We start from the raw sequence: 26,028 nt of genomic DNA, 5'->3' as shown, positions 1-26,028 counted from the left end.
CCTGCTGCTCTCTCTCTCACTTGTCCATTTCATTCCAACTGCATTGACCAGGGACCAATCATGCCTGGCAAATCCGGTTCTTCTTCAGTCTTTAAAAAAAGCCTATGTAGCTTGATGTGTATTACTTTTTCACTGCTTTTAAAAAATATTTTTTTAAATTGACTTTTCACTACAATTAAAACCACCTTTTTCCCCTATACTTTAAACGCTATTAGAAACATTTCCCTAACATGAACCTCATGCAAACAATGGGTTTCAATAGGTTAAAGAAGGGTTTTGCAGTCCCTGACTTTTTATAAGCTTTTTTTTGTGATTTCTTAATGTCAGACCTCCAGTCAGCTACTTAAAACAAAATGAAAAAAAATGAATATGGTTAGGTATTTAAAATGTGTTCTTGTATTTTAAATGAAACTAGTACAAATAACTGAATTTGAACTGAATTTAGCCTCCTGGGGCAGTACATGAGGGCCAATTAGGTACCCTGCATTAACATGCATTTTGACAAGGAACATGCTAACAGGAGGAGAAAACAGTTGATTACCTGATTTATTGTTGCTTCTTAACTGTCCAATTACATAAGGAGCTTGGGGAAGAGGAGGGCGAGTTAGCTGTCTTGCTTAACTGTAGCAAAGAAAAGACTGGTCACCAGGCTGGATGTGTGATAGTGTTGTGTAAATCTAAGGATTGAATAGACAGAAATACATATTCCTTGGTAGGTGAGACGGCTCTGACCTACCATGTATTTTTAACTGTAAATGTAGACGTTAGCCAAGAGTTCAGTTTTAAAGCAGCAGCTTTTATTATTTTGATCCTTTACTCTCTCAACTCCATGTGACAGAGCTGGACACCTGATCAACCAGTCACCATGGCTGTTACATGGGAGGAATGGGATGAAGTCACATGCTCTGTCTTTGGATCAGGGAGGGCAAGAAGAAAAGGTTTGTGTGGCTGGTGGGGCCAACATTAAAGTGTACTTGTTGCTTTGTCCTGTATGACAAAATCACAGGTTCACTTTAAGGGATGTTATGCTGCCAAAAAAGAAATTGTTAATCCATGGTAGAAATGTTACTATTACCCTTGGCAAGTTACACTTACTGGAAATTTTGTGAAGTAGAGATTTCTAAACATTTCTTCATTTTCCCAAAGTGTGGAAAAAGCCCCAGGAGGCAAAGGTAATCTGGGAAATTAAAAATCAGAAATATTATAAACGTCAATTTCCAATCAGATTCCAGTAACAAGGAGTTACTCAATGCCTAGTGCAGTGCAAACATTTAAACTATCAACAAAGATCAACAATATGCTGAAAAGCAGACCATGTGCAGAATTAAGAGCGTAATCAGGGCATCTGCTAGGTTTGCATTCAGTTTTCCACAAATGGCTGGAAGGAATTACAGGGAATAGGCAGGGTTTGGCCAAATCTTTTATTCAATAATTTTACTTTCTTGCACTGGAATATAAAAATTGTTTTGGGTTTCTGGCATAGTTGACAACGATTGGCAATAAATGGGAGGGACACTTTAAAATATTTGAGAAGGAAAATGCCAGGCACATGGAGGTATTGCCAAAAAAGGGGGCTTTGCCATTGAAGTGGGCATGGCTTCACAATGTAGTGCTGTTACTCTTGCACCCCTATCATTTTCTATGTATTAGGAAACAGAGATTAAGGAGACAGTAGAATAAATTAAACTCCTTTGTTGGTGTCAGTGGGAGAGAAAAAAAAAAAAAAAAAAAAGGATTGCTTGAGTCAATAGGTTCCCATGGTTGGCATCATTGGGATAAAAGAGGTTCCATTATTGGTGCAACTAGGATAACATAGTAGGATAAAGTGAAATCCACATTGTTGGTGTCATTCGAGTAAGATCAGCCCCATATTGTTTGCGTCAATGGGAGTAAAATAAGTCACATATCATTGGTGTCAGTAGGAGAGAGTGGGAGTAAAATGAGCTTCATCAAGGCGTGCAGAGGCAGCAGGAGCTGGAATATGTTACGTGTTCCACCCTAAATAAAAGTGGAACATGTAACGTTTCAAAGGGTGAACTTATCTTTTAACTTCAAATTGTTGGTATCAATGGAAACAAAATTACAAAGTCAATGGTGTTTGTGGCAGCAAAATCCCAAATCCTTGGCAACAATAGGAGCAGTGTAACAGCACATGGTGGATTGCAGTGGGAACAAAATTAGCCAAACATTACTGATGCCCACGAGAGGAAGAATAAGCATTGGAGTTCAGTGAACTTACCAAAGTGCTCCACAACACTGCTCTGTCTGTGCTGGGGCTATATTGTGACTGTCAAGCAGGAGATCATTCACTGCCCAACAGTTCCAAATGCAGTGCCAAGAACTGTAATACAGAACATACTATCACTTAGCGCCCTGCTGACAAGAGGATAGTGTCCTGGGGGGTAGACTTGGCAACTATGGTTCCAGGTAGCAAACACACTGGGAGGAAATAATATAAAGTGTTGAGTTGAGTTAGAACTTGTCTCAGATGCTTTTTATTCCACCAAATCAAACAAGTATCTGTGTGGAGCAGATTTCTGCACTGAAGACATGAGGCTATCCTCATTGTACTGTTGATCACTGCAGATGGGCCAAATGTAAAGAATCCAATTTTGCTGTCATGAGCTTGTGTGGTCAAAGCACAGTTAAATAAAAAAGGAGAGTAAGGCCAAGAAAGGTAAGTAAATGGTTATATTTACAAAATATGTCTTATACTTGATAGACCAGCTTTAAAAGTTCTTTAAATGTTCACATTTTTTAAGCCTTCCTCCAGTTATCGGTTTAGTCTGTCATCAAATCTGACCAATTAATATCATTGGGCATTTGTAATATCAATCTTGCCGAATTTGTTAGAGAACTGGCAATGAGTGCCAATGCATCTGCAGCAGAAGCAGTTGTTTTTATTACAGCCACACACTGTTCTGTCAGTAAAAGCCAAACAAGCAAAGATCAGAAAAAAAACATCCCAGACTGGCAACTAAAACACGACAATGCATACTGTTGAAAAAAAAAAAGTCATGATATGGATGAAAGGCTTCCAGTACTGTGTGATTACAGAATGGCATTTCAATTACAGAATGTCCATGTCCTGTGCCTGACAGAACCCAAGGGCATTTTTTTGGTGTGTAGAAACAATACCGTTTGCAGGAAATTGCTAAAGATAAACTATGATTTACTGAATTTCTGCTACACAACAAATAGCAACCAAAGATGAATGACAATGTGTTAAATTCTGTAGCGGGAAGTTTTGCTTTCCATATAAAGTTTTCTTTTGTAATTAACATTGAATCCTAGTGTATTTAACCAATTCAGCTCTTACATCTGTAAACTCCCTCTGGACCAGAGCCGTTTTTACATTTCTTCTATGTGTCTGTTTATACAGCAATAGCGGTTATTTCTTAGAATAACAAAGTTATACAAATACAGTATAAACAAGAAAACGACTTACTTTTGGTGATAGTCTTACAAATTGATATCCTTTATGTAAACCATAGACAGAAACTGGCTATATATATATATATATATATATATAGATGTAAAATAAAGTTCCTACTTTATTCAGTGTTTAGTGTTGCTGTAGAGAATGCATATACACTGCAGTTATTTACAAGGGAAAGAACAGCTTTTCAGGAATAGCTGGTGTATTTACAATCCAGCTATCAAAGAGATGGCCCAATCCAGCAAAGAGATCTCCCCATATATTCAGCAAAGAGATGGCCCAATCTAGCAGAGACCTCTTCATATATTCAGCAAAGCAATGGCCCAATCTAGCAGAGAGAGACCTCCCTATATATTCAGCAAAGAGATGGTCCAATCCAGCAGAGATACCTCCCTATATATTCAGCAATGGGACATCCCCATATATTCAGAAAAGAGACAGCCCAATCCATCAAAGAGACAGCCCAATCTAGCAGAAAGACACGCCCATATATTCAAAGCTACACCCCTAATCAGCAAAGAGACATCCCCATATACTCAAAGAGACTTCCCAATCCAAAAAAAAGACATCTCCATATTCTTAGCAAAGAGACAGCCCTATATATCCAGCAAAGAGACATCCCTATATAGCAAAGAGACAGCCCTATATAGCAAAGAGACAGCCCAATCCAGCAGAAACATCCTGTATAATCAATAAAGAGATTTCCCAATCCAGCAATGATACAGTCCAATCCAGCAGAGACATCCCCATATATTCAGCCAAATAATAGCCCGATCCAGCAAAGAGACATCCCCATATAGCAAAGAGACATCTCTCACAGATGTTCCCACTTCAGCAGTGCCTGTCTCTCCTCTCCACCAGGCATCAAAGGCTCCCCGCTCTCCTGCATTAGGTCAGTGCTCCGACAGTCCCCCTCACTAGAGTCCCAGTTCCTTTCTCAGCAGCAGGGCAAAAGGAAGAAGCAGGGAGGTAAAGCACTAGAATGAGGTGGAGCAGGGAGGAGAAAGTTACATCATCTCCTGTCGGGGGCTGTGAATGCACGTGATTGGTTGCTAGGATGCCGGGCGGTCTTAAAAACCAATGGGAGGCAGGGACTCAGGAGCCAGTGGAGTGAGTCGGGACTAATTGTTTATCAGTGTTTTTGTTTTAACAAAGGGGAGGTGCCAATTTGGGGCCCAGGCCCCTCAGGATGCCCGGGCCCCCTACATCTAAATGAGCTGTCCCCCCTTGATGGCGGCCCTGCTTGCATGTTACACCCCCTTCCTGTCCAGGCCATTATTCATTTTGGAGAGTTGAGACAAAACCATTTACCACTGGCAGCGTGCTTACAATGATGAGCTTTATTTCATTTATGTAAACCTTTTATCGCAAAAGGAACAAAGCTGTTTGCTGGCACTGCTTAGAAAGTATTGGCTGGAGTCCAGCTTCAATTTGTTAGTTTATTTAAACCTGCTAGTGCATCTAACACTCCTCACTCCACAGACTGACAGTGCTGCTGTCCAAAGGTGGACCTGTGCTCTTTTATCCAGAGTGGGGGCACTCCAATACAAGAGGTGTGTTACTGGCTGGATCACCAGGTAAAAACAGAGGGAAAAGCCTGAAAAAAAGAAACTAATGGAACCACAACATTTAAGGACGGATTAGCTGCAATATATTACATTTTTGGTTTTGGGTTTATTACTGCTTTAACGGCTTGCTGTCCAGTCTACATATATAAACATTCTGGAAATCAAGTGATTATACCAGGAGGAGGGCTGCAACTAGATCCAAAACCCTGGTACAGTTTTTTTTAAGCTGGCAATCGGCTTTTCTGTAGAAGTGATCCAGGTGGCTTTACAGCTGCTAGATTACTTTTACAGTGCTCAGAAGAGTCCCTCCACAACTCCAAATAAGAATTTAGAAAAAATAAAGCTGCGTAAAGGCTCAAGGTTTCTATGCATGAAGGTAAAAAACCTGTGCAGCAGCTCGCCCAGACCCCCCAATACTTACCTGAGACTCATCGCGATCCAGCGATGTGAATGACAGCCTCGGCTGACGCAGGATTCTGCCTCCTCATTGACTGAGACAGCAAGTGGGAGCCATTGGCTCAGACAGCATTGGCTCCCACTTCTATAAATCATAGCCAGACAGCCAATGAGGAGAGAGGGGGCGCTGGGACAAGCCGTGGCTCCATGCGTGAATGGACACACGGAGCAGCAGGTTCTCCCATAGCAATCTGCTTGCTGTGGGGGGGCCTGACAGACATTAGGAGCCAGGAGAACCTGTGGGGGACCTGAGAAGAGAAGGATCCAAGCTGCCCTGTGCAAAACCACTGTACACAGCAGGAAAGTATAGACAGGTTTGTAATTTTCGAATAATAAAAAAAAAATTAACCTTTAGAATCTCTTTAAGAGCATGCCCGTCCCCCTGTGCTCACTTCAAATGCAAATGCATGCATAGGTCCAGCACGCATATGTAAATGGTGATTGCACTACACATATTAGGTATCTATGTGTGTTGAGGTATTGAGTAAGAACAATAGTTCTAGTGCCAAACTTATGTTTAAATCTAAATGAATAACCTGTAAAGGCTTTTAAAGCATAGCCTATGGACAATTTTAGGTACTGTAGCTTTTCGCCATTTTACAGACGTTTTGGCATCTCAAAATGTTTGGCATTTATTTACTCTACGCAATATTTTACCAAAATGTTGGGTATTATATTGTGTTTGTGTACAAAAAATTTGTGTAAAAAATTTCATTTGTAGACAAGTGGTTAATAACCACTGTTTTTTTTCTATAATTATTATTGTTTTCTATACAAAAAGAAGGAAGAACAAAAATTAGAAAAAAACATTTAAAAAAAAATGATCTCTTTTTGGAAAATAGATGCCCCAAGCTGATCTGCTAGTTTCATCAGTGTGACGTCATCAGGAGCAGTCTAAATGATGTGATCCGCTCCTGATGACAGCACGCTGATGAAACTAGTTGGGCGGAGCCTTTTGCGTCACTTCCAGTTGCCTATTTCCGGTCCGGTGAAATGCAAGCGCATTACGGAAGCATGAGATAAAGCGTTCTTTGTGAATCTTTTATATAAATGCAATTTGTATATATGTGGAATTTTTAATAAACAGTATTACACTATTGGAGTTCTGCTTTTTGGTTCTCTTGGTTTACTATTGGTGGCATGGAGGAGAAGGAGATTCGGGGATACAAGAGGTCCAAATAAGAGGAGGTGTGGAGAGATTGAAGGTGGAAGATATACCAAGCGCATGAGACTTGCCTGTAAAAAGGGAGTCGTAATCTCTGGTGAGTGCGAACTCAATGGGGATGGGGAGCACGAGTGTCACAAGAAGGAACGTAAAACTTTACTAAAATCAAGAGTACTTTTAAGTGGACTGCACTGAAGCACTTTTTGGGAATTGCATATTATGGATGTCACATATATCTGTTATTATATTGGTTTTTCACAGGAGCATATTTGTCAGTAGGGGGAGGTGTTCTGTAGTATGCCGCACACAGTATGCCATATCAGAACATTGTTTTGCCTATTTTTTCTTCGTTATTTTATTGGAAAGATGTCGCAAATTATTATTGTCACATAAATACACACAGAGTATGATTTTTGAGGAGTGAGGTGTATTTTAGTATATCATACATTCTGTTGTAATCTTGTTGGTGTTTTCACATCACATCATTGGATTTGCCTTTATATGAAAAACAGGGAGTATGTTTTTGAGGAGGGAGGCGTACTGTAGTACAACATAAATGTATCTTCTTGGTATATAGTGCTGCACACATGTGGGAGGGACGTATTCTATAGCACCATTTTGTAGTGCCACACTATAATTTTGTATTTTGTCATCTTTATCCTACTGAGGGTATAAGAGGAGTGGGAGGCAGCTACATTGCTGTTAACAGTCCATAAGTGTGAATAATAAATCAAGATTAATCTGTACCAGAATGACAGGAATAAATAAGTGTTGGGAAGGCTTGGAAAAGCCCATGATCCAAAGCACACAACGGCATCTGTAAAACATGGTGGAGGAAGTGTGATGGCATGGGCATGCATGGCTTCCAGTGGCACTGGGTCATTGGTGTTTATTGATGATGTGACAGAAGACAGAACCAGACGGATGAATTCTGCAGTGTTTTGAGATATACTGTCAGCCCAGATTCAGCCAAATGCAGCAAAGTTGATTGGACAGTGCTTCACAGTACAGATGGACAATGATCCAAAACAAACTGCAAAGGCAACCCAGGAACTTTTGAAAGAAAAGAAGTGGAATATTCTGCAATGGCCGAGTCAATCATCTGATCTCAACCCAATTGTACATGCATTTCACTTGCCGAAGGCAAAACTAAGGCAGAAATACCCGCAAAGAACAATTGAAGATATCTGCAGTTAGAGCCTGGCAAAGCATCAGAAAGGAGGAAACCCAGTCTTTGGTAATGTCCATGGGTTCCAGACTTCAGGCAGTCATTGCCAGTAAAGGATTCTCAACAAAATATTAAACATGAACATTTATGATATTAATTTGTCCAATTACATTTGAGGCCCTGAAAATGTGTATAAAAATGGTCGCAGTTCCTAAAATTTGTACTTGATATTTATGTTCAACCCCTTAAATTAAAGCTGAAAGTCTGCACTTCAAATTTATTTGGATTGTTTCGTTTTAATGTATTCTGGTGGCATACAGAGCCAAAACTATGAAAATTTTGCCTGTGTCCAAATATATATGGACCTAACTATATAAAAAAAAAGAAAGTTTTTTGTGTTTGTTTTTTGTCAGTTTGTGTTTTTTATTGTACAGAATATAACCCACTTTGCAATGATCTGTTTTCACTTTGATATAAAAGAATCTATTTCCGTTGATCACTGTAAAAAAAAAACAAATTAAACGCACTGTGATTTAATATTCTTTTACAATAAGACATGAAATCCTCCATGGGGGTGAATGCCTTTTAAAGGGACAGTATGCTTCACTCAAAGAAGACACTTGTGAATATTAAAGGATCCATATCCCAATCTGTGCCATTTTGCTAGCACTTGTGTGCTTGATGTAAAACTGGTGAACCTCCCCATCATCCATAGCATCATCTTTGACACCAGAAACAGCTAACCTGCTACCTGAATCAGCCATTCAACTGGGGTGAAGTGAATTTTAGCAAGTATGTTAAAGGCTGCACTATCATGTGTTTTGGAATGGTACCAAGGTGTCGGTGCATTTACTAAATTGTGTATAGCAAAGCCTGAATGGCTGTGGATTCTTTTTTAAATTTTTCCCCAATCACTTTTAATGTGGAGAAAACAAAAACTGTAAGGGCCAGTTCATACAGATACCATGCTCAGAACCACATAAAATTGCAGTAGGCTCTCAATTTCTTCAGAAAGGCTTTGATTTGCCTTTAAGTTGCTGTTACATTCACACTATCTTGTATAGAGAAAAGCCATGTCTGACACTTGTCACCAGAATGCTTGTGATATACTGCTTCCAGAGTAGACCCAAGTGTTTAGAGCCTAATTAAGTTCACATGACATTTCAGAATGCCTCCTGAATTGTACAAATCTGAACTCTAATATTCATAACATACCAGTATTTTTTCTAATGTAAAGCCGTGCAGAATAAAAGGGGTAGGATTTTGTAGAAAGGCGAGGTATATTGTCTATTGATCTAATACTAATACCTGTAGAGTGTGAGATGTCCAATATTTAGAATTATGACTTCTGGAGAGAGATACCAATTCAAGGAATAGGACGGACATTGGGCAACAGAGGAGTTGTAAGAAAAGAATGGAAGAACCAAGGAAAAGTGGGACCTTTTTTTGGGTGGAAGGGGGAAAGGTGGGGACAGGGTGAACTAGCATGAAAACGCTAACAATTGTTTTATTTTTTTTAATTATAGATTAATTAATGTATGATGAAAGTCTTTGAGCATATGGTGCTCTATGCATAGGGACAATATTTTTCAAAATTGGTTGACAGAGGCATGAAGGATGAAATATTCACTGAATAACTGCCAAATAATTTTGTGTTTAATTTTAATAAATGTAGGCATTGCCTTTTATGTTCAATATTCATAGGGAATACCCCTTGCCTTTTTTTAGTGACTTCAAGGCTTCTTGTTAATTGTCCTTATTTCTTTCTTCATGGCATTCTCTTTAAAATGTGATTTAGCAGTCCATTCTTTATAGTTTCTTTAGACTGAACGTTCTCATTAATATGACCTTTCCCCGACAATCTGCTTTAAAAACATCACTTATTTGCAATATGTGCATATTCTATCAAGCATACGTTGCTGCAGACTTTCTAATGCTCGTCAATAGGGTGTACTGCCAAAATCTACAGTTGTACCAATCTGTGGGAAGCCAACTAATTTTCCTTTGGCACCTCAGTCTCACAGGTGTTTGGTGGAACTTCTTCCAAGGCATGTAAATGTCATTCAGCTGTGGAAACTGTAGCATTAAATGAGATTTACAAGGATTGTTTTTCTACTCTGACTAAAAAGTGCAAGATATTAAATTAAACCTAAACTGGCCTAATAACATATACAGTACACTCAGATAAGACACACATTCACAGCACATCATAGACAATAAACCTTGTCCAGTAAAGGTTACCAAAAAGTTTCTTATTGTATATTTTAATCTTGTGATAGTACATGTGCATTGTGTCAAAAGATACTCCAGGCAAACACACAACATAAAAACATATACAGGAACCGATCTACCTGCCAAAGGTTCTATAATTTTGTTTGACCACCCCTGACAGACAACGTAACTAAATCCTTGACCTTTTCTGCAGTTAGAGAAGACTAGTTTAAAGTAGACCTAGTTTTTGCATGCTGAGTAAAGTGTAAACATAACACGTATAGGTATTTATTATCCCTGATAAAGATCACAGAACTACCCCTTCATCTGTTATTGCTCCAGAAGGATGGGGTCATTTTAGTGCAGTTGTGGCACTGTAGTAGCAATTTTGGCAAACCAGAGAACTCCGGACACGGACTTGAGGAATACAAATGATTTATTAAAAACAGCACTGTTTTGACCCAACAGACGGCTCGTGCTCTCATCTGCTAAGTGAGTTATAGAAAACTTATATACCAATGATTATGTCACAAAACATACATTTCTTCTTTCACTTTCTATTACTTTCAACAGGCTTTCTAAACTCTGCAGAATAACCTTGGACAGCAGCTACAGATAAGTGTCCCAGCTACGAGCTGGTACAACATAATACTCACAGGAAATAAGGGAGGGGGGAAGATAAGCCAAAAACCTTGTTTTTACAAACACAGGCTGCTAGACGTGTTAGAGTTTAAAGGGGCACTCTACAATATCTGGGTGCTACCACAGCGCAGGGTCAAAAATGTACTTCCTATGCTGACTTCCTGGCTTAGTGTATGCAATAATGTAAATTCTGACATCTGTGCAGTTCTTAGCTGTGTCCACAAATCTGATACAGCTCACCTCCTCTCCTGAAGATTCTCGCCTGATCACTAATCCTTTGTTTAAGAGGAGACTTGTGAAATGCCTTTTCCTGCTTGCAGTTGAGAGATATTATCTTAACCAAGTCAAGTCACTTGCCTGGAGCTCAAGCACTTATATTGATAAAAGGTAGAGCTTTTTTTGAAAATGATACTGTTAAATAATATTGTGACATGTCAGTAATGTACAGTATACAATACATGCAGTAAAATTAATGAGTGGATTACTTTAAAAGCACACACTCAAACTGCCGACTGCACAATGAAACATATTGATGAGGTCATCTCTCATATTACTCTGTTCTCTCCTTTCAGCATACTCACTGTGAGCACATGTGAACTGCAGCACAGCCCGATTGGCTTTTAGTGCTGGGTCCCCCTCTCCTAGTCTTGTGTGCTGCTGCACCATGGATTACAAGAGATCAATATGACAAAACGTGGCTGCTTCCACCAACTGCATTTAAAACACATTTAACTGGTTTTTATATCTGCCTCAAATTCAAATTTAAACAAGGTAGTAGATGGACAATGAACATACCCACAATATATAGCTATACTGTACAACATCTTTACACAAGAGTCCAATACGTCGATTCCCCTGTAGTGTTTAACCCCCTAGCAACTGAGGGTAAAGCAAATGTTAATGCCTGAACACAATTTTGCAACTTTGACATGTTAGTAAAACCGTACATATCATCACAACAACTTTGTGCATCCAGGTGGATTATGCGTTGTTATTTTCAGGACAAATTGGACTTTCTTCTTGTGGTACATAGTAATGGTTATCTATTTATTTATCAAAGGAAAACTGCCCCCCCAACAAAAATCTTAAATTTAGCCGTTTATTTATTGCTACTACCATAACCTACCACCAAAGAACAACCTAAAATACATTTTCCTGCTCCTGACGATCACAGCAATACCACATATGTGTATGTTAGTTGTTGTTTGTACCTGTAGTAGGGCCCAGAAACAATAGTGCAGATTTTGCTTTTTTTTTTACCCTGCTTTTTATCACTTTTTGCTTTTTTGATCACTAACTGACACATATACAAATTTAAAAAAGCTTTAAAAAAAAAAAATCATGGCCAAAATATACTATGACCTTTGACCCTTACTTGACCCAAACAATAACCCCACCAATGCCCGATATCAAACCTTGATCTAGCCATTATTTTTTTTTGTACACACTTGTTTATTTACATCTTTCTCCCTGCAAGGAGAGAGAGATACCATGTATCTCTCCCTCCATTCAGAGAGAAGCAAAACACAGGGGCAGGCTGCACAGTGACTGATCACTGTGATAGCCACTTAGAGGTGATCACAGCAATGAGTTGACTTAGAACCAGAAGCCCCTGGCCCCAATCGTTGGTACGGAACCTGTGGTTCACGGTGAGAGCCTGGCCTCTGTGCTGGATGGGCGCAGTGCAGCATGCTCCTAGCGCAAAGAGAGGTATGCATAAATGCAGCCCTATGGATAAGGGCCCACTTCTGTGAGGCCACATATATGCATACAATGGGTGGGAAGGTGTTAAAAGGGTTTTTCTTCTTCCATTAAACAGGAAATTTTTCAGTGGGGGCAATAATGAAACTGTTGAATTCATTGTGTCTATGGAGCAGAGATACATTTCTTATTGGTCAGGGATGACTAATTAAGGCTCTATTCACATCTTGACATTTCAGGAACACATATAAATTATGTATAAGGCTTGTGCTGCCATTCAATCTTAATGGCTCCCCAAATGTGGGTAGCAGTTGCACATTCTGTTGTGTGCCAAAATGCACATTTCAGAAACACATGAGGCTCACTGCAAAAAAAACAAAAAAAAAAAGTGCAGGAGCTACTTCGTTGCAATTGTCATATGTAGGGCAACCCATTCAAGTGAATCGGCTGCCCTAAACTATCACAGAAAAAAAAGCAGCATGCAGGTCTGAATGGGGCCTAAGAGTCGTTAGAATTATTGAAGTGTAACTTGTTTAGTGAGCAGGTACAAGCAGGTGTAAAGGACTTCAACATCTGCAAGGATTTTCCAATTGTTTAAAAACATCTTTTGAAATAAAAACATTACTCAACTACGTGTTTTAGTTTAGAAATTTACAAACACAAAGATGACAAAAACACTTACTTTGCAACAATATTTCCCAGCGTGTTTGGCTTGAGTTCTTGCATTTGGCTATTCAATATTTTAACTGTGAATAAAAAGAAGAATATCTCTTGAATGGCTTTTTTTGCAGACTTCTCCAACTTAGAATTCTAAGGTATAGGTCTTTCAAACAAAATGCATTCAACAATTTAGTAAACTCTGCATTTTCCATTAACAATCCAGCATATCAAATGACTAATGCTAAACAAACACTGACAATGCAATTTGTGCAAGCGATGTGGTAATTTAGGCTTTACTAAATTTGTAAGTGATAATTTGGAAGTTTATGAGTAATTTAAATATAAACTTGTGATGTTCCACCTCAATGATTAAATCCCTACCATGTGCCAGACAGTATATTTCCCACTCATATCAATGAGGCTATCACATTTCTCTAGCTAAACAAGGGTGTGCAGCAATGCTGGCCTTACTGGCCTAGGCTTGTCAAGTCTGCTACACAATGTTACATGAAAAAGATTCTTAGATGCATCTTACCGAAGACAGACTTTTTATGGCACTTTAAGTTTCCATCTTTCTAGTTTATTCAGTATTAACAATACCAAAGACTCTTGAATGTACCAAAAAGGTGCTATTATCTCTATCTCCATTTGTTTATGATCCAACATACTGTATTCACATGCCATACATAAATCTCATGCAATAAACTCATGTTTATTGCATGGGTTTTTGTTCATCCAATAAACTATTACGCACCAAAAATATAAGGGTAACTGGAGGCTCCACTAATATAACTAGTATTTAAACCTTTCAGCTGCCAAAGACAGGGTGCATACATCATAGTTGTGCCCTTTATTACTGCCTTTCTCGACTAGGGCTTCTCCTGAGGTTGCTATGGGTTCTTTGGGCAGTGGAAAAGTAATTTCCCACCTACAGTGATCAGCGCCGAAGCTATGAGGGGGGAACATGGACACGACATTGAGAGGGGTGCCATGGCTGGTACTGATCTTTCTGCAGCAGCTGAAACCCCTCGTCTCCTTCTCTACCTCCCACCAGCATTCAGCTGTTGCAGGAGGAAAAATATAGGGCCAGTACCAGTAAATGTCACTCCTGTCCATGCTCCTTATTCTTAAGCTGTCTAGTCCTCGTACTCCTCTGGACCCCCTCCCTCCTGTATTCTTCTGGCCCCCCACAGCGCTCCCCTCCTCTCCTGCCAGCTAGCTGTGCAACAAGCAGGTGAGCTGAATAAAGGCATAATCCTACTCAGTATGGAGAAGTTTAGCATGCAATCTGTAAGACAGCCACAAAATAGTTGCAACATAGCTTTACTCAGAACTTGTTCCCCTGGTCTTCTCTCTCCCCACTCTCCATCCTGCTGACTGCTGAGGGGAATCTATGCCGAAGAAGGTTATGTTGCATCTAGTTTGTGGCTGTCTTACCAATCACATGCTAAACTTCTCCAGTATGCGATCAGTAATGCCTTTATTCAGCACACCTGCTCACTGCACAGGTAGCCGGCAAGAAAGGAAGGGACCAGAGGAGGCACTGCAGGGGACCAGAGGAGTGGGGAGGGGGCAAGCTGCCTGCATGGCTATTGCCTGGGACTCTCTTTCATGCATGACTAAGCTTTTTCTTATTCCACCTGTCTATTGTATCAGTTGTTGCACACTAAGCATAGGGGGGTGCAGAATTGAGTCTTTGTCCAGGGTGAAAGAATGTCTAGCTTCCCCACTGAAAGTGACCAAAGTAAGGTATTACTTCTACCACTAGTGTTGAGGAATACCACAATTCTCACTATCAGCCTGTTTTCTTTTATACATTTCAAGAACATTACTGGAAATATTTTTTTTCACTTGAACTTTATTAACTTTATTCAGAATAACACAAAAAGGAACAGAAGTTTCAGCAAACAAATTCTACTGACAATTACATCATATGAACATTTCAGAGTATATATAAAGATAACTAAAATAAGTTTTTTGCGCAATACTGCTTAAACTTATGCAGCTTAGTCCGGGTAAGGAGATGGAGAGTGCAGCCCATAAGTGAGAAAAGGTTGTACATTAGATGCGAAGGAGAAATCAATAATAATCTAAGTAGAGTTAAAGGAGATAGAACATACAGTTGCAAGAAAAAGTATGTGAACCCCTTGGGATTACGTGGAGTTTTGCATGAATTGGGCATAAAATGTGCTCTGAATGTCATCTAAGTCACAACAATAGAAGAGCACAGTCTGCTGAACATAATACTACACAAACATTAGATGTTGCCATGGTTTAATTGCACATAACATGTAAACATTCACAGTGCAGGGAGGAAAAAGTATGTGAGGCCCTAGCTTAATGACTTCTCCCAGAGCTAATTGGAGCCAGGAGTGAGCCAACCTTGACTCCAATCAGTGTGATGATATTGGATGTGTTGCTGACAGCTGTCCTGCCCTTAAAAAAACACACACCTGTTTTGGGTTTACTGGTTTCAAGAAGCACTGTCTGATGTGAACCATGCCTCGCAGAAAAGAGCTCTCACAAGACCTACGATCAAGAATTGTTGACTTGCATGAAGCTGGAAAGGGTTACAAAAGTATCTCCAAAGCCTTGATGTTCATGTGTCCACGGTAAGACAGACTGTCTACAAATGCAGAAAGTTTAGCACTGTTGCTACTCTCCCTAGGCGTGGTCGTCCTGTAAAAATGACTGCAAGAGCACAGCGCAGAATGCTGCATGAGGTAAATAAGAATCCCAGAGTGTCAGCTAAAGACCTACAGAAATCTCTGGTACGTGCTAACATTTTTGTTGACACATCTACAATAAGGAAGACATTAAACAAGAATGGAGTACATGGGAGGACACCACGGAGGAAGCCATTGCTGTCCAAAAAGAATATTGCAGCATGTTTGAAGTTTGCAAAAGAGCACCTGGATGTTCCACAGCACTACTGGCAAAATATACTGTGGACAGATGAAACCAAGATTGAGTTGTTTGGGAGGAACACACAACACTATGTGTGGAGAAAAAAAGGCACAGCACACCAACATCAAAACCTCATATCCACTGTAAAACATGGCGGAGGGAGCATTATGGTTTGGGGCTGCTTTTCTGCCTCAGGGCCTGGATGGATTGTTGTCATTGATGGGAAAATGAATTCCAGAGTTTATCAAGACATTTTGCAGGAAAACGTACGACCATCTGTCCGCAGAGGATGGGTGATGCAACAGGACAATGACCCAGAGCATACAAGTAATTAAACAAAACAATGGCTGCAACAGCACAGAATACGCCTTCTGGAGTGGCCCAGTCAGAGTCCTGACCTCAACCCGATTGAAATGCTGTGGCATGACCTTAAGAGAGCGATTCACACCAGACATCCCAAGAATATTGCTACACTGAAACAGTTTTGTGAAGAGGAGTGGTCCAAAATTACTCCAGATCGTTGTGCAGGTCTGATCTGCAACTACAGGAAACGTTTGGTTGAGGTTATTGCTGCCAAAGGAGGGTCAACCAGTTATTAAGTCCAAAGGTTCACATACTTTTTCCTCCCTGCACTGTGAATGTTTACATGTTATGTGCAATTAAACCATGGCAACATCTAATGTTTGTGTAGTATTATGTTCAGCAGACTGTGTTCTTCTATTGTTGTGACTTGGATGACGTTCAGAGCACATTTTATGCCCAATTCATGCAAAACTCCACGTAATCCCAAGGGGTTCACATACTTTTTCTTGCAACTGTATATATCGCCATTTGTAGACGCTATAAAACTTTCATGTAAACCAATTAATTTAAACAAATTGTGATTTTTTTTTTTTTAACTAAGACATGTAGCAGAATACATTTTGGCCTGAATTTATGAAGACGTGATTTTTTTTTATTGGATATGTTTTATAGCAAAAAGTCAAGATTATTGTTTTGGTTTTTTTTTCAAACTTGCTGGTATTTTTTGTTTATTGCACAAAAAATAAGAAATGCAGAGATGATCAAATATCACCAAAATAAAGCTCTATTTGTGGGAAAAAAATTACATAAATGTAATTTATGTACAGTGTTGCATAACCACACAATTGTCAGTTAAAGTAACACAGCGCTGTATTGCAAAAAATAGCCTGGTCATGAAGGGGTGTAAATCCTCTGGAGGGCAAGTGGTTAATAACTTCTTTTTTTTCCTGTGAAAAGGAAAAAAAAGAAAAAACACCAACAACAAAAAGAACAGTTCTCCTTAGTTTTTTTTAAAAACAACTCCTCGAAATGCTCTAGATACATTAAAAGGTACAGGTCATACAGAAAGGAAGGAGAAGGTGAAAGGAAAGTGAGTGGGTTAACATACTGGTTACATACAATGGCAGGATAGAGACCAAAGGATTCCTTTTCAAGTGTGGAAAATAAGGGAGGTGAATGGGTTAATATCCTGGTCACATAGAGAATAGTATGTGTAGCAAAGGAAGGTGCATGAAAGGGTTAAAAAATAATTCCCTGTGTCACCGAAACAGAGTGAAGCTGTAGCAGTGGATCCATTCGTTCTTTCCCCATTCACAACTACCAATTGTAAGGAAAAGAGGAAGGAACAGCACAGTTACATGGTACTCAGCCCCTTGGACCGGCGCAGTACAGCGTCTATGTGTACCAAGCCATCTCAGCTTATACGCAATTACTGCGTAGATTGATCACCTGACAGCTACAAGATTTGTCTAGTATGGTTTATAAATGACACTGGGTAAATATAGGGCCACCAGAACAATTGATCTCTATACATTTTCCAGATCACTTAAGCAAAAGTCATTGGTCAGAAAAGGCAGCCTACACAATACAACCCAATCCATTTTTTATTTGAAAACCTGGCTCAGTGAACACAATAACAAATATTCAGATTTAAAAAGCACCACTAGAGGGCCCTAAAACATAGCAAAGAAAGAGCAAGAAAAAAGCAACATAGATCATGATATTTTTGCAAAGAATATTAATTATATTTTGATTCAAAATGATTCACGCTTGTTCCTTTCCCTGTGTGACATTTAAAACTGAATTTAAATGTAAAACCAACATCCCAGAGCAATGATAAAATGTACCTTAAGCCCTAGGCTTTTTTTCAGTCTATGCTCTTTTCCTTCCCACCACCAAAACACACACACAGTTTAGGAGCCTAAAGGGAAAGTTTATAACACATACATTTCTTTAGCTGGGAAGATAAGAGAGGAAGCAATTTGCAAAAGTTTATTTCCTAAATCTGTAAAACAAACAATCAGTTATTGATCAATTAAAGTAAATCTGCCTTTTGCCCATGTATACCAAAGTAACAGTTTCATATAATTGCCACCTAACCAAGTCACACATAGTTTCCTTTAGTTCAACAACTTCTCCAGGCACCCACAAAAGAACAACCTAGTACTTTGCTGCATGGGAGCATATGACACCCATTTCATCTCATGTGGCAGTGCTTAGTTGCTCAGCATTGTCACACAGGGTCCAGTCTTTAAGCCATGACTTACAAACATCAACAGGACTGTAGTAGATTCCTAGATAATAGTTTAACACACCAACAAGCAAAACCTTTGTGTCCACCATGACTCCAGTACAGGTGCCAAAAAGACACTCACAAACAGATATCACAAACATCTTTATAGAGTTTTGCGCTCCCTGTCCCTTTATAATTTTCACTGTATAGCTTACCACATACTCAACCACCACACGGTTTCAAATCTCCTTTGGAACACATAGCAACATACCTAAGAAACTCTTCGCTCCTCACAAGACCTCCTACTACTCTCTAGCTTCCTGGTCTCCTCCTCCCATGCCCGACTCCAGGACTTCTTCAGGTCTTCCCTACCTACCCTCCTCACCTTTAGGTGCACCCTGAAAACCCGTCTCTTCAGGGAAGCCTACCCTGCTCTCACCTAACTGTCGATCTCCTCCACTCCTCCTACCACTCCATCCCCCACAGCCATTTCCTCTTGTACCACTATCCCCTCCCTCCTAAATTGTAAGCTCCAAGGAGCAGGGCCCTTGAACCCCTCGTGTATTGAATTGTTACTGTATTGTCTCGTGTACTGTCTCCCACTATAATGTACAGCGCTGAGCAAACTTTTTGGCGCTATATAAATACTGTATAATAATAATAATTTTCCTTTCCTAGGCACACAAATCATAGCCCATCTAGAAGATCCCATTACATTCCCTGAACTAGAACTCACTGTTAAACAAAGACAAGGAAAGCACCAAGCCCTGATGGCCATACCCTTCCCTACTACAAACTTTTTTTTTTTATACACTGCACTTCCTCTCAGCTATGAACATATTCAAGGAAGGCCATACCATCTCTTATGATTCCCCAGACGTGCACACAACAGTTACCCCAAAGGAGAGTTAAGTATCCCTTGGTATGTGCCAGTTACTGGCTAATCTCTTATCTGAAAATAGACACCAAGTTGTATTCTACATCAAAGGAACAAAATCATTCATTTAGACCAAAAGGGCTTCTACTAGAGAAGCAAAGTACTATCCAACTCAGCCTCTGATTGACATTCATTTGGCCCGAGGACTGTTTCTTTCTCTACACAAACACAGAGAAGACCTTTTGACAGGGTCACCTGGTCTTTTCTCTTCCTACTTTGTCTGCTAAGGTTTGAAGGAAGGGTTCTAATACCTTCTCAATTAATAAACGGGACTTAACAGGGTGGTCCCTTATCCTCCACTGTATTTGTTTTGACCCTGGAACCATTCTTACAATCCAAAACTAATATCTTGTTCTTCATATCTTCTCCTGAGGTTTCTCTCCCTAAACTCATATACTGTATTATCATTTAGGGACTTTGGTGCCTCTTAAATTTTCCCATTAACTATCAGAAATCAGAAGCCGACTGTCTTTCATTATCACCAACTTCTTATGCTAGACTCCAACAAAAATTTCCATCTGAATCTATCAAATACTTGGGGGGTTCACTTCCCTAAGAATCTTATCAAACATTGCCTCTGAACTATCCCACACTCTGCATAAAATCAGGACTGACCTTCAGACATGGGTACAGCTAACTTTCTCTTTGGATGGGCAAGTGTAATATTTTAAAACAAAACGTGTTTACATACACTATTCATAAATCCTAAAAAAAAGAAAATGAATGCAGCCACCACATATAAGAATTGGCAAGCTGCAATATAATAAATGTCTGTTTTTGGGTTTAATACCACTTTAACTTCAGTGTTGACTAGGCCTGTGAAATAGTTTTTCTGAGCTCCAGTCACTTACTCGGCCCCTGCAGGTCATGCTTTAGGATTTCTCTCAATGACAGTGGTAATTATGTATCTTGTGACAGATTAAATAACCCAAGCAAGCACAACAGGATCTTGAAAACAATTTGTCTGGGTACTTGAGAACTGCCTAACTTTTAAATTTGGCAATTTTTTTCGTTCTCTAAACAGAATCATCATGAAATGACAACTGTCTTGAAGATCACCACGTTGAAGGAGACAAAAATCAGAATGACTCTTAAATTAAATGTGAGAAGAAAAGATTTAAAGTAGCAATTATATAGTTAAATAATTAAAACACAAAAGTCCAACTTATCCAATAAGAGTTTTATACAACCTCATCTAAAGATTATGATAACATTGGATCTTATGTTTGTAGATTTCTGTACAATTCTCTCTATGCGCAGAACATCCCTGGTCTGCTTGACATACAGTTTTCCTGGAGTATACTGCAATTGCTTCATAAATTAAAAATCCAATCAACTTACAAGTACCCCATCTGAAGATTTGTGGACAATACTGGCCCATATACACTGATCATCCTTCCTTCCATTACATGTTTCCTACATGCTTCTATGCACTGACAACAATGGCCCTGCTTGTGCATCAGTGGACATGCAGGAATTCCATGTCTAAGAGGTGGATTGTACTAGCAACAAAAACATGACAGCAGAGAATGGCTGCTGATCCTTTTGTGTTTATTTAGAATGTGAAGCCCAACTTCAGATTTACCTAACCCCTCTCAGTACCCCTACCTACTCTACACAGTTTTTTTTTTTTTAATATAGGCATACATGCTGTAATTCCAAGTGTCTTCTAGCCAGTCATGTGACAAGCAAGGTCCTTCATCTTCTTCCCCAGCATCAGTTTTGTGAAGTTCTATCACAGGCTGTCTTAGCCTGTATTTTTCCTACCTGTGTAATTCTTACTTGCTTGCTGCAGTTCTTCTTTTGGACCTGGATTCCTTTTTTTTTTTTTTTTTCCAAGAAATTTTTATTGAGATATGAAAGGCATAACAAGTCATAAACAAATACGGATCGCAGTCCGCGCAAGTCTTTAAGCATGTTCTCCCGTAACGCAGACGGGATCAGGACATATAAGTAAATCGTAGCTCAACCTGAAATACAGTCCTAAGGGGAAGGCATAGTATATACCCATAGCAATGATGTTAGCAGTATGTAATTTATAGAAATACGGGGTACAATAGTCCTTGTGTAGGGAGATCTAAAGAAACAGGACAGTGAGGTATATAACAATAGTCGTGTCAACTCAAGGCATATATGTCTTAGGATTCCGTACCTGAACATTATAGATTAGATTTGAGGAGTATTGTTACACCTGTGTGTCTGTAAGTACTCTGTACCTTATGAAAAATATAGTTAGTTAGAATATGGTAAAGAGGTGAAAGAGAGAGAAAGAAGAGATGGGAATGAGACGAGCAAGGGAATGGAGGAAGAGTATGAGGAAAAATATCATAGTGGGGCGAGGAGGGACGTAGGGGACGAATACCGAGGAAGAGAGAGAGAGAGAGAGAGAGAGAGAGAGAGAGAGAGAGAGAGAGAGAGAGAGAGAGAGAGAGAGAGAGAGAGAGAGAGAGAGAGAGAGGGGGGGAGAGAGGAAAAAAAAAAAAAAGAAAGAAGAGGGGGGGGGGGAGGTGAATGGGGGAAGGATGAGGTATATAACTAAATAGGCACAACCAAACCAGTCATATCAGTTAGCAGCTTCCAGGCTGAGACAGATTCAATCTTTACTTAGAAATACAATTTCGTTAAAGTCCCGTAATGGAACTATTCCTGAGGTGAACGTTCTAGGGGTTTCCGTGTCACCAAATCTCCTCTCGCTCATTCCTTCATTAGACAATGATAAGTATCGGTAGTTTGGAAATGATTCCAACACGCCCAAGTCTTCCTGAATCTCTCGGGGTGTTCTTTTGCCACTGAAATCAGCTCCTCCATCTCTGCGATCCTGATGATCCTAAGAATCCACTCTCGCACGGTGGGAACGTATTCCGATCGCCAATGGACCGGAATACACTGTCTTGCCGCATTTATCATGTGTAAAGCAAGCGACCTACGATAAGTCCGCACAGAAAGTGAGGAATGATGAAGTAGACACTGTGCTGGGGTAAAGTCTAGGGCGTATGTAGTTACCTGTGTGATTATGTCCAAAACTTTTCTCCAGAAGGGTTGCAGCCGCGGGCAGTCCCACCAGATATGTAGAAGAGTACCTGTTGCCCGGGAACATCTCCAGCATAGATCTGAGGCGTTAGGATCAAATTTACTAACCAAAGACGGAACTCTGTACCATCTGGAAAATAATTTATAATTGCCTTCTTGTGTAGAGACACAAATGGAGCCTTTATGCATATGGTCGTAAATGTGGTCCCAGTCCTCTGGTGAGATTTGAAGTTGTAGGTCACGTTGCCAGGCTGAACAGGTCTTCCGCGAATGAGATGTGTTAGTACTTTCAAGATAGGAATAGAGCGTAGATATAACATGCCGCTGGGGGATGTCCGTAAAGCAGAGCTTCTCAAATGCAGTAAGCGGTCTTGAATAGTCTTTTAGATGTGGGGAGTTACGTAAGAAATGGTGGATTTGTCTATACATCCATGGAGTTAGTGTAATGGATGGCCACGTCTTTGCAATGTCTTCTTTAGATAAGAGGCTAGAATCTTTGAAGAATTGACCCACTGTAAGACTCTCATCACGGCCATACCCAGCAAGAAAGGTCGGAGAAATCCCTGGAATAAAGTCCGGATTCAATTTGATCGGAGTAAGAGGGCTCGGAAAGGAAGATAGTTCTTTTTTCTGGAACAACTGAGCACTACAGCATAGAGTGGGACCTATAAGTGGGTGTTCTCGAAACTCGGAAGGGACGTGAGAGGTTTTCAGCCACGGGGAGGTGGAGAGTGGTATCTTTGAGAAATCAGCCTCTACACCAACCCACACCTTACGAGTGTGGTTTGTTGTCCAGTCCACTATTCTGGCTAGGTGACAGGACCTGTAATAACGGTGAATATCCGGGAGTCCTATACCTCCACTCCTCTTGGGCATGGTGAGTTGGGCAAAGCTAATTCTTGGGCGTTTATTATACCAAAGAAAGGAGGTACAGAGCGTTCTATAGGATTTGAAGAATGAGTTTGGTAATTGGATTGGTATTGTCTGCAAAAGATATAATATTCTGGGGAGCACGTTCATCTTTAGTATAGCTGCCCTACCAAACCAAGAAAACCAGGGTTTATTCCATGTCTGTAGGTCTTTGGAGATGTCACGTAAGAGGGGTAGAAAATTTTTTGTATATAATTCCGAAAGATGTGTTGGTAATTGGATTCCTAAATAAGTGATAGCTTCACGTTGCCAAGTAAAAGGAAAATTTGATGTCGCTTGTTTCAACACATCCGGAGTTAATGATACATTAAGTGCTTGAGATTTAGAAAAATTGATTTTAAAGTTAGCCAAGTACTGAAATAGTTTGAAATCTTGTAGCAAGTTTGGCAACGTGATATGCGGGTCTGTTAGGAAAAGAAGTATGTCATCAGCAAAGGCTGCCACTTTATGTAGTTTGTCATTGATCAAAATCCCCTTGATGTTAGCATTATCCTTAATGCAATTCAATAAAGGTTCCAATGTAAGGATAAATAAGAGGGGTGACAAGGGGCATCCCTGTCTGGTCCCGTTGCCAATTGAGAAGGAGTCCGAAAGGTGACCATTAACGCGCACTCGTGCTGTGGGGGCTATATATAGAGACATAATAAAAGTCAAAAAGCGCAAAGGCAGTCCCAGTCCAATCAAAACTGCCTCCAGGTAATCCCATGCTAGTCTGTCAAACGCCTTTTCGGCATCTAAAGAGAGAAAAAATCCAGGTTGTCGCTTTTGAAGTAGCCAGTGATGTATATTAATGGCCCTAATTGTGTTATCTCTGGCCTCTCTGCCCGGAACAAAGCCCACCTGGTCCGGAGATATGATGGATTCTATAACAGGTAGTAAACGGTTAGCCAGAATTTTAGCAAAGATCTTTAGATCAACATTTAATAGCGAAATCGGACGATAATTCACTGTAGAAGTGTGGTCTTTATTCTCTTTGGGTATAACCGTAATGTGAGCCTCCGAAAGATGACTCATAGATTGTCCTGGCGTGTCTAATGTGTTGAAGGCCTGTAGAAATGGAAGCGCTAAAATGTCAAGAAAAGATTTGTAATAAGAGTTGATAAAGCCATCGGGTCCTGGGCTTTTACCAGGTTTCAACTGTGTAATAGCCTGTTGTAGTTCCTGTAGCGTCAAAGCTCCCTCCAATTCTTTCGCTTGTGTCCTTGAAACTGGTTTGGGGAGATATTGCGTGAGGAAGGCCTGTATAATGGTCTTACGTGGCCTAATGTCACCTGTTGGTTTGGGCTGTAAAGGTAGGTTGTATAGGTTAGAGTAAAACTCTTCAAATTCCGCCGCGATTTCCGACGATGTTTTCAGTAGGCGTCCATGCTTGGAATGGAGCTGATAAATGTGTCGAGCTGCCTTTTTAGATTGTAGCGCCCGAGCAAGAAATTTGCCACTCTTATTGCCATGTTCATAGAAAAGCTTCTGTTGTAGAGTAAAATTACGCTTAGTTTTCTTCTCTACGACATCGCGGAGTTGTTGTCGTGCTCGATCTAGTTCAGTAGCCGATCTTAAGGCTATAGATCGTTTATGTGCGCACTCAAGTGAGCGAACTTTTTGCAATAAAGAATAAAATGATGCTTGAGCCCGACGTTTTCGCGCAGCTGAGATTGACATTATAAGTCCACGTATTACACATTTGTGCGCTTCCCACCGTACGAGAGGGGTCGTTTCCAAGGATGTATTTTCTCGAAAGTAGTTTGTCAAAGAATCACGGATCTGGAGGGTAACTGAGGAATCCGTAAGGAGAAATGGATCCAGTCTCCATATTTTGAATATGCCTGGTGTATCCAGGAATTGCAAAGTTATCATAATCGGGTGGTGATCTGAGAGGATCTTTGGTTCGATCGAGGCAGACTGCAAGGTATTTAAATCGTTTTGCGAGAGAAAGAAGTAGTCGATTCTAGAGTGGCGTTTGTGAGGAGCAGAATAAAAGGTATAATCTCTGTCTGAAGGGTGAAGGGTACGCCATGCATCATGAAGGAGAAGGTCTTTCAATTCAATTTTGATTTGTTTGAGTGCTTGGAACGGTATGGAGGAAAACCCCGAGGACGTATCTTCCAGTGGGTTCAGAGCCACATTAAAATCGCCTCCCAGAATCAGGATACCCGACTGAAATGTAGCAAGTAACTTGGTGATTTTACGAAAAAAGCTTACTTGTGCAGTATTGGGACTATAAACATTGACTAGGGTAAGTGGTTTATTAAAGAGGGTGCCTTTGAGAAAAAGGAACCTGCCCTCGGGATCTTCAAGACACTCAGTAAGTTCAAACGGGAGCGTTTTAGAAAGCAAAATGGATACCCCCTTAGCTTTTACTTCCGCATTAACTGAGTGAAATGCCGTGGGGTAGTTAACATTAGAGAATTTAGGGACTTGGTCTGCTCGAAAATGAGTTTCTTGGACAAAGATCACATCTGCACGTAGGCTTTTCATATAAGTGAGTAGTTGCGAGCGTTTTTCAGGCACATTTAGGCCCCTTGCGTTGAGAGAGGCCACGGAAAGTGTGCGAAATGACTGTTTAGAAGCGTGTTTATTGGCCATTATGAAATCTACACAAACTGGTTGCTTGAGGGCTATAAGTGTACTCGATACGTATCGCTGAGGCAGGGAGAGGAAGGGGAAGGCGAAGAGAGAAA

The 26,028-nt window shown here is 40.1% G+C and overlaps 1 protein-coding gene across 2 annotated transcripts in view; it reads right to left on the bottom strand.

The window, feature by feature from the left end:
- The window catches only part of ACSS3 (acyl-CoA synthetase short chain family member 3), a 162,100-nt gene that overhangs the window by 16,032 nt on the left and 120,040 nt on the right, over positions 1-26,028 (bottom strand). For both annotated transcript variants that reach the window (XM_089652211.1, XM_089652219.1), the window contains exons 11-12: positions 13,033-13,096; positions 1,096-1,177 (exon numbers count right to left, since the gene is read on the bottom strand). In XM_089652211.1, the coding sequence (XP_089508337.1) occupies positions 1,096-1,177; positions 13,033-13,096 (146 nt within the window). The remainder of the gene's footprint in view (positions 1-1,095; positions 1,178-13,032; positions 13,097-26,028) is intronic.

The sequence above is a fragment of the Staurois parvus genome, unplaced genomic scaffold (assembly GCF_062004578.1).
Source record: "Staurois parvus isolate SC_StPar_1 unplaced genomic scaffold, SC_StPar_1.0 ptg000025l, whole genome shotgun sequence".
Taxonomy (NCBI): Eukaryota; Metazoa; Chordata; class Amphibia; order Anura; family Ranidae; genus Staurois; species Staurois parvus.
This window is presented reverse-complemented; position numbering and strand designations above follow the sequence as displayed.